We start from the raw sequence: 14,335 nt of genomic DNA, 5'->3' as shown, positions 1-14,335 counted from the left end.
ATGAATGAATATTAATGAATGTATGTTTGTGATACCTGGGCAGTAGCAAGGATTGTGGTTCGTCCCGCTTGCTCCGAGTCAATGGTTGAGATTTGATAAGAATGATGATTAATTGAAATTGAATGAATACGATAAACGAGGTATACTAGAGCATGATTGATGATGAGTACAAATGTGTTTTCTCTCTAGTTGTAAGGGTGACAGGGCACCTATTCCCTCTAATGGTGACAGGACACATAAATCCCTCTAATGGTGACAGGGCACATATTCCCTCTAACGGTATTAATGCGCAACAGAGAAACGGTGTCCGGATTAGCTATCGGATATGTCGAGTTTGGCTATATAACCGAGAAATGAGCTCATTAGTCATATGGCAGACATGCATCATATGCATTTGTGTATTTTGCTTGCTTGTGCATTATTTGGGTTTTCCTTTGTGAATCAATGTGCTATTTGTCATACTTGTTACTTGCAATAACTGTACTCTATTTGTGTTTGCCTTTGTCTACTTTTTTGTCTTTGTGGTTCCATCGGAGTTTGGAAGATTGGAGGAGGGCGAGAAACTGAGGGCATAAGTTAGATTTAAGTTAGTGTTGAGTTAGAACTAAGAGCCTTAGACCACTACCCTGCTTATGGTTTTTAGTTGTAATCTCCAAGTTTTAAATCTGAATGTCAAAGTTCTAGGATTGCCTCTAACTTTTCCAGGACCTTATATCTTATATATGTGGGCACCATTACCATGCTGAGAATCTCTGGTTCTCATACCATATATATGTTGTTGTTTTTAAATGTAGGTTGAGATGCACCTCAGTGAGCGTCTGAGATCTCTGGCAAGCGAAGTCTATTTTGGGATTTTATATTTTGATATCATATGATGTATTTATGTTCTAGTATTCTCCTATATGTATATATAGCTAGCTATGTCCCTCTTAGAGGTCGACGATGGAGAAATAGGTCGTTTATTTTGTATTTTGGGATTTCTTTGGGTTATGACTATATGTATGTATATACACACTTATACTTCGGCCAGTCTTTACTTCACAGGTTGAGTCAGGAGCTTGCTATTCTGTATTTTGATCCTCCACTTCTTATTGTGTAGTTTACGTTTTATCCGACTGCACATTTTCCATGTGCGATGCGCTTTACTTTTGCGATTTTTGTTTAAACCTTCTTTCAAGGCTCCTAGTTATGAATTTCTTCAACTATATTACGTATATATTTTATTGTAATACCACAAATACCACACCACCTCTGTTTTATGGCTTAAGCATAAAGCTCTGTGTGGTAGGGTGTTACATTATGGTATCAGAGCCATTAGAGCCTGAGAGCATTGCGCCTTTCATTTTGTAGATTTTGTTTCACCTGTTTTTCAAGGCTCCTAGTTATTATACTTTTTCTGCTACTATATGTATATATTTTATTTTAGAGGCCGTAATACCACACCACCTCTGTTTTATGGCTTAAGCATAAAGCTCTGTGTGGTAGGGTGTTACATTATGGTATCAGAGCCATTCCTTTCTATAGAGCCTGAGGGACGGACTGAGTATACTTCTGTGCATTCTCTATGTATGTGTCTATGTGCTATTAGGATATCTAATTGATATATGTGGCATAAACGTTCATGAGCATGCATTTGGGACTTGAAGCACTAGACTTGTGATATTGAGACTAATCAACTTGATATCACTTGTTTGGCGTGTATAGGAACCAGATGTCGACTCGTGGACGCGGTCGCAGGTGAGGCAGGGGTAGAATAGGCAATGCAAATCCTGGCCCGACAGGGAATAACCTTCTAGATTTCATGACTGCCCTGGAAAACATGGCTGCGGCTATGCAGGTGATAGCCGAAGCACTGGGAAACCAGATAAACAACGGTAATCATGGGAACAATAATGGCCAAGAAGGCCCTATGACACTTGCCATATTTCTGAAGGTTCACTCTCCGACCTTCAAGGGGACCTCAAACCCCACTGAGGCGGACAATTGGGTTCAAGCTATGGAGCGGACATTGCAGGCTCAGCAGGTTCCCGAGGAGTAGTGGGTTGAGTTTGGGACTTATCAGCTACAAGGTGAGGCTCAGTATTGTGGCAGGGGATGCGGCGTATTTCGTAGCCTGATGGGGTTATAATTTCTTGGGAATTGTTCCAAACAGAGTTCTTCAAGAAGTATTTTCCTAATTCGGATAGAAATGCCAAAGAACTTGAATTGATGCAATTAAAGCAAGGGCAGATGACTATTACTGAGTATACTAATAAGTTTGAGAAACTGTGCCGGTTCTCTCGTATTTGTCAAGGTGCTCCAGAGGATTTTGCTGGATGGAAATACATCAAGTATGAGGGAGGCCTTTGGAGTGAATTTCTGAACTCCGTTGCACCAATAGATATCAGGGTGTTCTCTGAACTCGTAAACAAGAGTAGGGTGGCAGAAGAATGTGTAAGAAAGGCGGCAGCAGAGAAAGGAAGCATGAGGATACCTTTCCAGAGGACTCCAGGGAGGAATTTTGCACCAAGAGGAAGGAACTTTAAGTATGGGGGATTCATTCAGCAACCTAATCTTGGTCAAGGCAATTTTAGGAGACCGAATAACAATGCTAATCAGGGCAGAAGATTTAGGAAGCAGCCACAGCAGGACTTGAGCTGTCAGAGGTGCAGGAAGCATCATCCAGGAGTTCCATGCATACTGGGTATGGGAGTGTGCTACTTCTATGAACAACCCGGGCACCTGGCTTGAGGCTACCCAGAAAAGAAGAAGTATGAGACTGGTAGAGCGCAGTAGCTAGGGAGAGTGTATACTACTTCTGTAGCAGGTGCTGAGGGGTCAGAGACACTGATCAGAGGTAAGTGTAAGATAGCCAGTAAAGTTTTAAGTGCATTGTTTGATTCTGGAGTAACACATTTATTAATTACATTTGAGAAGGCTGATGAACTAAGATTGAAAATAGTGGTCTTGGGTTATGATTTAAAGGTGTATAATGCTACCCATGAAGCTATGGTGACTAGGATAGGATGTCTACAAGTTCTGTTTCGAGTACAACAACGTGAATTCGTGCATGATCTGATTTGTCTGCTGATGACTGGTCTTGATCTCATGATGGGGTTAGACTGGTTATCTAAGAACCATGTTCTACTCGACTATTCTGAGAAATCAGTGTGCTTTATGCTGGAGGATACAGAAGGGCCGGTTGTGGCGAATAGCTACTATTTGAACTCTATGACAGTAAATTGTTCTGGGATCGAATGCCAGGGTATCATGCTATTAACTGCGAGTATTTCGGGTGATGATCAAAGTTTGAAGCAGATTCCGGTTGTTTGTGAGTTCCCAGAGGTGTTTCCGGATGATATCGATGAATTTCCACCTAACCAAGAGGTTGAATTCACAATTGAGTTGGTGCCTGGAGCCGGTTCGATCTCGAGTGCTCCTTATAGGATGTCACCTCTAGAAATGGCTGAGTTGAAGGTTCAGCTGGAAGATCTATTAGGTAAACGCTTCATTCGACTGAGTGTTTCCCCGTGAGGAGCGCCAGTGCTACTGGTAAAGAAGAAAGACGGAAGTTTGCGCCTGTGTGTCGATTATCGGCAGCTGAATAAGGTTACTGTGAATAATAAATATCCGTTGCCAAGAATTGATGACCTAATGGACCAGTTACAAGGAGCTGGCGTGTTTTCTAAGATTGATTTGCGATTCGGATACCACCAGATAAGGGTTATAGATGAGGATATTCCCAAAACTACTTTTAGGATGCGCTATGGACATTATGAGTACACAGTGATGTCTTTTGGGTTGACTAATGAACCGGCAATATTCATGGATTACATGAATAGAATTTTCCATCCGTATCTAGATAAGTTTGTTGTTGTATTCATCGATGACATTCTTATTTACTCTAAGACAGAAGATGAGCATGCAGATCACTTATGGACTGTGCTACAAATCTTAAAAGATACGAAGTTGTATGCTAAACTATCTAAGTGCAAGTTCTGGAAGACTAAAGTGAAATTTCTTGGCCACATGGTGAGCAAGCAGGGAATAGCAGTAGATCCTGCTAAGGTTGAAGTAGTGATGAATTGGGAGCGACCAACTTCGGTGACAAAGATTAGGAGTTTCCTAAGTTTGGCAAGTTATTATCGGAGATTCATTAAGGGATTTTCACAGCTCGCCTTACCTTTAACCAAGCTGACTAGGAAAGATGTGCCTTTTGTCTGGACTCCTGAGTGTGAAGAAAGTTTTCTAGGATTGCCTGTGCTAGTACTGCCTGAGTGTCGGCATTCTAGGATTGCCTCTGTCATTCCCATGACCTTATATATTATGTGCGTGACACATTTACCATGCTGAGAACCTCTGAATTCTCACCCCATAATGTGTTGTTATTTTTCAGATGCAGGTCGAGAGGCACTTCGCTAGGCATCTAGACTTCTGAAGCGGAGTGGTTTCTGGGTTCCTTTTGCTGTATAGTTCATATGTATATATATTTAGCTTTCTCTCCGAATGACTTGTTTATTTTGATCCTCTTAGAGGTTTATGGAGAGTTAATATATATATACACTTTCCGGCCAGCCTTGGCTTTGCAGACTGAGTTAGGAGCTAGTTATTCTACATCCTTGACTCTCTAATCCCACTTTCTGTTTATTTATACTTATAAGCTTTAAGTTTCTTAGCATGCAAGTAATCTCGTTTTTTGAGCGTTGCGCTTTTCATTTTACGAATTTTGTTTCACCTGTTTTTCAAGGCTCCTAGTTATTAAACTTTTTCTACTACTATATGTATATATTTTATTTTAGAGGCCATAATACAACAGCATCTCTATTTTACGGCCTAAGCGTAAAGCTCTGTGTAGTAGGGTGTTACACCTAATATTCCTCAAAATGAAACACTTCGCTAATCACATATAATCATCATCAAAATTCATTGGCTTCTTTTCCTTTCATACAGAGAAAGAGACCGAATGCTTGCATGAAGAAACCGTGACCCACACCAAAAATTCCGGTTTCGATTCCTTGCGATCTGTAACTCTAATAAAAAATTTAATCCAATAAAAGTGTTTGTGTCTTCCTCCTCTACACATTGACATCACTTTTGTTTAGTAGAAGTTGACGGTGACATAGCTCCCTGTCCCCTTGAGTTCGTCCAATTAGGGTTCTAAGGGGCACAGATAATTTCTGACATTTTCTTCTTCGGCAGCTCGGTCAGAAAGTTTCTCCAAAATTTCGAGTATTTTAATTTCGTATGGAGGTAGGGTTTGGTAATTTTATAATAATTAAATGTGAATTTGATAAGTGAATGTTGGTTTGATTGATTATTAGTTGAGTTTGATTAAGTTTATATTGAAATCTTGTTGAATTATTATTGTTGTTTGTGAATTAATGGTATCAGAGCGAATAGAAATAATTTCTAAAAATAAGGAACTCCAATATATAAAATAAATAATAACTTATTTATATTTTGAAAAATGTGGATCGTTAGAGTGGAGGCCCAAGATCCACAATTACTTTGAAGGATGTTGTTTATCATCTTGGCCTACGCACAGATGGTGAACCGATCAAGGGTTGCACTAGAGACTTCTAGACTTCTAGTAGTTCTATGGGCACCCCACATGGTTGTGGATTGAGAATTTGCTCGGTGACTGGCCGCCTCCACAGCTAGAGGATAGGAAGTAGGATTTTGGTTTGAAGATGACTTGGCTGAGGAACAGAGTCTCACACATTCCCTCTGGAACAGATGCAGATAGAGGTGAATATGAATCGGATTCGATTTGCAGATCCGCAGGGTTTATCCGGATCTGATCCAAATGTTGCGGATAAAGATCCAATCTGTAACTGATAGGATCAAATTGCAGATTTCAGGTAGATACCCGCAAAAAAGATCCATAGATCCGTACATTAATAATTAAATAAATAAAATAGATAATAGATATGTGTTATTTTCTCAAATCAAACAAACCCTAATTACTTCCCCTCACTTTCGGCGCTTCTCTCTCACTCACACCCACTCACCCCACGTCCTCTTTTCTTTCGGCCCTCAGTCACATCACTCCTTTGTGTTGCCGGCATCATACAGTCCTCTCTCCCTTAGTGAATCGCCCTCACCTTCAATCCTCTACTCATCACTCGGCATTACCCCTTGTCGTTGGGCCTCGCCGCTTGTTGCTCATCCCTCGCCATTCATTGCTTAGCCTCGCCGCTCGCCACTCATCACTCCTTACTTCCTTGTCGTTCTACTTCTGGCTTTAGCCTCTGTTCAAGTGTTCTTCCTCGCCTCTTTGTCGTTTAACTTCTGGCTTTTGGCTTTCCTTTTGCATCTGGGTTAATTTTTTATTTTAAATTTAAATACCGCTAGGTAACTTTAGATACTATTAGGTATTAAGTTTTTTTAGTACTATTGTTAGAAAATTTTGAATTTTTATGACTGTTGTTATGTGAAATTTGGTGCTATTATTAACTATGAAATTTCTAGTTCTCTCTGTTGTGGATTGAATTCTGGTTCTGGTTCGTACTTTGTGAAAAAAAAGCTTCGGACTTTTTTTAATTTTTTGAATTTATAGGTATATTTTCTATTTTTAACCGGATATATCCAATACCTGATCTATCTGTGTGTGGAGTGGATCGGATCTGATCCTAAAAAATGCAGATATTAGATATTATATGATAATTTTAGTGCGAATTAGATCAATTTTTTTTTGCCATATCTAATCCGATCCGATCCATGAATATCCCTAGATGCAGACACCCTTCCTAAGTATGCCCGGTGCTACCTAATGACGATGTTGATTGGCGGTTTTTGTTCACGGATAATTCAGCGACACTTGTCCCTCTTAGGTGGTTACCGCTGCTAGAGGATTTTGATAGATGCAGACGGTTGTCTTGGGGTCTGCACTCCTGGAACACACATATCATTCTTTGTGCACCGCTTCTGGCATGACATAACGGACATTGTGGGGTGCATACTACTTGTGTTGTCTTAGATTTACCACAGGTTCTCGTTCTTATGTCTGACTAGGTATGATGTACGATGGCTCCCACTTGTGGTCAGGTAATTAATGCATTATTGTTGATTATTTATTACTACTTGCAAGATTAATTACTGAATCAAGATTTTTTTTTAACCAAGATGGATAGGTTGGTAGGACTGGGCCAACAAACCAGAGATAACCACCATGCCAGGATTCTACGATTGCAATATAAGCTAGATTCTCTCACATCCGATGGGGTACGACCTAATATATAACATAATCAACATTTATTTCTCAATTTCACAAAGGAAAAAGGACAATATTTACTAGTAGTTCAAATTCTGTCAAAGTACCACTTGAAGACTGATGCGTACGGAAATTTGACTAATTAAGAAATCAATATAGAAAATACGTTGCGAGTATAGCTCTTAACCAGCAAAAATATGCCTCATCAATTTAAAAAGGTTGTCACAAAAGTTTAGAATAAAAATACTGGGAGTATGAGTCCCAGGTCGTCTCCCAACGAGTTGACAAAGGGGTGTTATCTTATTAATCAGGAGTTTTCTGGGAAATTTTGAGTTTAGGCAATGGGCACAAGCATATGATTGTAAATTAAAGCAAAGAAAATTAAAAGAGGTTTATATTATTCTAAATAAAAGGCCTTGAGTGGGGGAATGATTAATTGGAAGTTCTATCTTTGTTGGAATTCTCTCAAGTGTAGTGTAAAGAGGTTGTTATTTTCACTTAGTTAACCCTTACTAAATAAAGGAAAGTCAAGTGATTGAACTAACTCTTATTCACAAATCCTAGTCCTCTCCCTTGGGAAGGTCTAGCGTTAGTAAATACAGAATTAGCCAACAACTTCCAATTTAACTAATTTGAGCATTCCAACTCAAGTGTCTCCTTTTAATCAATCTCCATGTCAAGTTGGAAATCTACTCCATTGACATAAGAATTACTTGCATAGAATTAAATAAGGAATAAAAGGAAGACATGATAGACAATAACTACAAATTAATTAAAAATAAAAGTAATCCTTTGCATTAATAAATTCTAAAAATAATCCAATTGTAACTCTAAACAAGAATTAAGAATATGGAATAATAAAGGAGTAAGAAAACAAACTAGAATAATATCTTTAACGGAGGTGATGACTCTTTAATATCCAAAGCAAAAGCAATAAACTATGAAACTATGAATGTAAAAAAAACCTAGACGAAGAGTAGTCTTTCTCTCTAGATTCAGATCTAAAAACTAAAACTATGCTAATGAGAATGTGTGTTGAGTTTCTGCATGTTCCCTGGCTCTAGTCTGTGTTTCTGGGCCGGAAACTAGGTCAAAACTCGGCTAGAAATCGCCCCCAGCATTTTCTGTTATTTTTGCAGATCGCGCATGTCACGCGTACGCGTCAGTCACGCGTGCGCGTCGTTAGTCGTTTTGGCATGCCACGCGTATGCGCTAGTCACGCGTGCGCATCTTTGTGCAAACTCCAATCCACGCAAACGCGCCAGGCACGCGCACGCGTCACTATAAATTTCTCCATATCGCCCGCTCGCGTGAGCCATGCGTGCGCGTCGATGCTCACTGGTTATCTCCTTAGTTTCTTGTGTTCCTTCCATTTTTGCAAGCTTCCTCTCCATTCTCTAAGTCATTCCTACCCTATAAAGCCTGAAATACTTAACACATGGATCACGGCATCGAATGGTATAAAGAAGAATTAAAATACACAGATTAAAGATTCTAGGAAGCAAGTTTTCAACCATAGAATAACACTAGGAAGGAATTGTAAAATCATGTAAATCATATGAATAAGTGGGTAAGGACTTGATAAAAACCACTCAAATAAGCACAAGATAAACCATAAAATAGTGGTTTATCAACCTCCCCACACTTAAACATTAGCATGTCCTCATGCTTAGCTTAAGGAGATAAAATAAATGAGTAGGAAAAAGTAAGACTCATGCAATGCAATGCAACCTATGTATGAATGCAACTATATGCTAAGATAATTCTGTCTACTTGGTTAAAAATAAATAGGTTATTCAAGACAAACATAAATCAAATTCCACTAATTCAAATTATACAATAAAAGACAAGTAAACTTGTAAGAAGACAGCTCATGAAAGCAGAGAACATAGAATCAAGTATTGAACTCTCACTGATGGTGTATGTGCATTTTAATCACTCAAGTGTATAGGGTAATCCACTCTAGTCTTCTCTAGTCATGCTTTCTAAACCTTGTTCTTCACCTAACCAATCAACAAATATTTAATGTACCAATGCAAACATCATGAGGTATTTTCAAGGTTGTAATGGGGTTAAGGTAAAGGTGAGGGTATATATATGGCTAAGTGAGCTATGAATTGAATCCTTAATCAACCTAAGCTTTCACCTATACACACACTATATACTTTTTAAATTCATGCCTAGCTACCCAAAATTCCCACTTTTGCAATACATACTCATGCATCAACTTTTCTTTTAATTTGTATCACATATGCATTGATCTTTTTATTAACTTAACTTAGTATTGGGGTAATTTTGTTCCCTTATTTATTTATTTAATTGATTATTTTTGGATTTTTTTTAAGGAAATATAAAAATAAACATAACATATCAATGCACATGGATTTGTTTAATTTTTCTGGTTTCACACGAGTAGGTACCCAAATTCCTAATATTTTATCATGACACATTCCCTATTAACCCATGTTCCCACAATTTTCCCACACTTAATTGACACACAATCTCTATCTTAAGCTAACCAAAGATTCAATTTGGGATATTTAATTATTTTTCCGCTTAAGGCTAGTGATGTGGTAAAATATAGAACAAATGGGGGATTAAAAGGCTCAAAGTGGCTAACAAAGATAATTGAAAGGGTAGGCTATTTGGGATAAGTGAGCTAATAACAAATGATGGCCTCAATCATATGCATGCACATAACACATTAAACATCGGACATATAGGATGGAACAAAATATAGATTACAATCATAGAGAATGAAACACACAAGAATAAAATATTATGGTTAAATAGTGTAACCATGCAATTAAGCTCAATTCTCACAGGTTGTGTGTTCTAGCTTTAAACCATGTTCCAATTTACAATCTTCAAACAGGTTTTTTAACTCAAAAGTTTTGATTTAAATTAGTGAAATATTTTAAAAATAGGGTCTTAAAAAAAAATTATTATTTTTCAACCAATTAGAACATGCATGAAAATACCTATTACTATGCAATCTATCTTATCCTAATCAAAAGAAAAATAAAATATCGGTGCTAAGAAAGAGCAGTTATCTCCGAAAGTCAGGTACTGATCGACCTCCCCACACTTAAAGCTTGGCACCATCCTCGGTGCCATCAGTCAGAAACAAAGGTGGGCTGGTAGCAGCATCTCCACAGTCGGGATTGTCATAGCTCCCTGTGCTAGTAGATGAAGTGGAGTCCAGAGTGTCTGGTTCTTCTTCAGGTGGGTGGTTGCCAACAATCAGCTCCTTGAGGTATGTAAATTAGCGCTTGTTATGGTACTCCATTCACTTTGCCTGCCGGTCTAGTCGGTCTAACCTCTGAATTATCTGTAGGAGTAGATGATTTGTTGAAGGTTCTTGTGATGTGGAAGGAGAAGGGATATCTTCCGCCGGTTCTGTGGTCCGGTTGATAGTGGCTGCTGGAGGTCTGATGTACTTCCCGTTGGGGATGTACTTCCCGTTGGGGATGTACTGATCATCCCGTGGAATCATGGCCTTGGTGTCCCCAGCTCTGTAGGAAACTCCGGCTGCCGAGACTAGATCTGAAACCAAGGCGAGAAAAGGTAGGTTGCCCACAAATTGTACGTGTTCCATGGCATTCCGGATGTGTCTTGGTAAGTTGAGAGGCTGGTCTGTAAGGACACACCAGAGAAGAACAGTCATATCTGCAGTGAAGGAGGACTCGTGAGTGCTCGGAAAGATGAAATGGGACATAATATGTGCCCATACTCGAGCCTCCAAGGTGAGTGCTGAAGCCAATATTCTCTTAGGTCGGGATCGATGGTATCCATAGATTCATCTGCTGCCAGGTTGTGCTATAACTCTGAGGACGGTGTCCCAGTCAAATTGGTATGCCTGGCGCTTGAAAGAGGCTTTTTGGTATGCGTCCAATCCTTCTGGAGCAGGGAGAAGATCTAAAGCTCGCTGAATGGCTTCTTCAGTAATGGGAACTTACTTCTGACGGACAAAGACAGACTACAGGGTTGACATGTGAAAATTGGAGTAGAATTCAACTACCCATGAGAGATTAATCTGCTGCGGCTGTCTCTGATGAGGTGCAGAAGTTGGTGAATTAAAAATTATTAAAATAGTTACGTTGCAAGTATAGTTCTTAACTCACCAAAAATCTGTCTATCAATTTAGAAATATGTCACAGAGAGTTTAAATTAAAAATTACTGGGAGTTGGAGTCCCAGGTCGTCTCCCAACGAGTTGCAGAAAAGTGTGCTATTTTATTAATCAGATGTTCCAAGAAGTTGAGTTAAGTAGAGGGAAAATTAAAAAGAGGAAATTTAAATAATATGAATAAAAGCCTTGACTGGGAGTTGATTAGTTGGAATCTCTATTATTGATGGGATGATTTCAAGATTTATTTATAATTAATGGTTGTTCTGTTTAGTTATCCCTTACTAGGTAAATGAAAGTCAAACAAGTTGGAATGCTAGATCTATTCACGAGTTGCAACCCACTTAGTTCAAAGGGATTGGTGTTAGTGATTAGATAACAATCCAACAGTTAACCCAATTACAATTTTTTTTTTAATCCTTCCAACTCAAGAGTTCCTTTCAATCAACTCCCCATCAAGTGAGGGAACTACACACTCATTGCAAATAATAAATCCATAACACATGAAAGGAAATTAAAAGAAGACATGATTATTGGAATGGAAAATAAATTAAAATGGGAGAAATAATCCTTGTATGAAATAATCATGAAAATATTCAAATAACAAAGTTGAACAAAGCAAAGAACATGGAAGAATAAAACCAAGTTAAGAGAACGAACTAGAATGACGAAGTCTTGATGAGGAAAATAACTCTTCTCAATGTTCCAATGCTAAGATCAATTCCAAAAATAAAATTCTAAAACCTAGAGAGAAAAACCTAAAGGAGGAAAAACTAGATCTAAAACTCTAAAACTGTGTAGAATGAATGTCTCTTTGTTTCTGCATATTCTCTGGCTCTAGTCTGCTGTTCCGGGCCAAAAACTGGGTCGAAATAAGGTCCAAAATCGCCCCAGTGAAGTCTGCAGATTATGCAAATCACACATGTCATGCGATCGCGTCATCCATGCGGACGCGTCATTCGCGCTTTTCCTTTCCACGCGTTCGCGTCGTCCATGCTATCGCGTCGCCTGAGCTTTTCCAATTTGCGCGGCCACGTGAGCCATGCGGCCGCGTCACTGCGATTTGCTCTCCTTCGCGTGGTCGCGTGAGCCATGCGACCGCGTCGCTTCTCGCTGGTTATCTCCTCAAATTCTTGTGTTCCTTCCATTTTTGCTAGCTTCCTTTCCAATCTCCAACTCATTCATGCCCTATGAAGTCTGAAACACTCAACACCCAGATCACGGCATCGAATGGAACAAAGGAGAATTAAAAATACATAATTAAAGTCTCTAGGAAGCAGTTTTCAAACATGTTATAAATTCAGGAAAGGATTATAATTTCATGCTCATTTAATGAATAAGTGGGTAAGGATCATGATAAAACCACACAATTAAACACAATGTAAACCATAAAATAGTGGTTTATCAACCTCCCCACACTTAAACATTAGCATGTCCTCATGCTTAATTGAAGGAGATAAGGAAATAAGTATGAACATGTAGAAACTCATGAAATGCAATGCAAGCCTACATATATATAAATAAATGCAACTATATGATTCTTGCCCACTTGATCAAAGGTAAATAAGCTCTTCAAAGTAATTACAAATCAAATTCCACTAATTCTATCATTATACAATAAAACAGATAAAAGTGCAAGAAGATTGCTTATAAAAGCAGGGGACATGAAAATTCAAGCATTGAACCCTCACTGATAATGTATGTACGCTCTAATCTCTAGTTTATAGGGTAATCACTCTATCCTTCTCTAATCATGCTTTCTAACTTTTGTTCTTCTCCTAACCAATCAACAACAATTAGTATACCAATACAAACATCATGAGGTCTTTTCAAGGTTGTAATGGGGCTAAGGTACAGGTAGGGGTATACGTATGGTTAAGTGAGCTAATAAATTGAATCTTTAATTAACCCAAGCTTCAACCCAACCTATATAATTTTAATGTAATCTTAAAGTTCATACCTAGCTACCCAGAATTTCATAGCTTATCAATGCACATAGATTTTTAATTCTTATAGTTTCACATGAGTAGGTATCCAAATTCCCATTAAATTCTCATGACACATTCCCTTAACAACTTTTGTTCCCACAATTTCCCATACTTAACTAGCACACAATTCTATCTTAAGCTAACCAAAGATTCAATTTGGGATATACAATTGTTTTTCATCTTAAGGTTAGTAATGTGGTAAAATATAGAACAAATGGGATTTAAAGGCTCAAAGTGGTTAACAAAGGTAATTGAAAAGGGTAGGCTTAATTTGGATAAGTGAGTTTAAACAGATAATGGCCTCAATCATGTGCAAGCATGTAAATATAATAAATATTGGACATATAAGATAAAACAAAATATAGATCACAATCATAAAGAAGTAAACACACAAGAATGAAATAATTATGGTTAAATAATATAACCATGCATAAAGGCTCAAATCCTCACAGGTTGTGTGTTCTTTAGCTCAAATATCATGTTCCAAATACAACTCAAGCAAATTTATCATAAAAATTTTGAAAAATTAGTGAAATTTTGTTCCAAAGATAGAGTCTTAAAAGAAACTTATTGTCTTTTCAATTAAGTAGAACATGCATGCAACTATTCTAACCTATGCAATTTATTCTATTCTATAAAAGAAAGAAAATCTAACTAAAATATTCTAATTATTGGTGCTAGGAAAAAGAAATTACCTCCGGAAGTCAGGTACTGACCGACCTCCCCACACTTAAGGCTTTGCACCGTCCTCGGTGCCGTCTGTCAGGAACAGGGGTGGGCTGGTGGCAGTATCTCCACAGTCAGGACCGTCATGGCTTCCTGTGCTGGTAAAAGAAGTGGAGTCCGGGGTATCAGAGTCCCTGAAGTGTCCCTTGAGTAGCTCCTTGAGGTGTTTGAATCGGCGCTCGTTACGGTGCTCTCTCATCTTTGCTTTCTGTTCTTGCCGATCCAACCTTTCGATTATCTGCTGGAGCAATGCATCAGTTGTAGGTGATTGTGGTGTTGAAGAAGGATTATCTTCAACTGG

At 38.4% G+C, this 14,335-nt stretch overlaps 1 protein-coding gene across 1 annotated transcript; it reads left to right on the top strand.

Moving 5' to 3' along the window:
- Nucleotides 2,230–3,513, top strand: LOC107620810. The gene is made up of 2 exons (XM_016322926.1): nucleotides 2,230–2,683; nucleotides 2,807–3,513. Exons 1-2 carry the CDS (start codon nucleotides 2,230–2,232, stop codon nucleotides 3,511–3,513), a joined length of 1,161 nt encoding a protein of 386 aa, XP_016178412.1.

This window comes from Arachis ipaensis, chromosome B10, assembly GCF_000816755.2.
Source record: "Arachis ipaensis cultivar K30076 chromosome B10, Araip1.1, whole genome shotgun sequence".
NCBI classification, from domain to species: domain Eukaryota; kingdom Viridiplantae; phylum Streptophyta; class Magnoliopsida; order Fabales; family Fabaceae; genus Arachis; species Arachis ipaensis.
The sequence above is the reverse complement of the archived record's forward strand: the minus strand, read 5'-3'. Positions and strand labels throughout refer to the sequence as shown.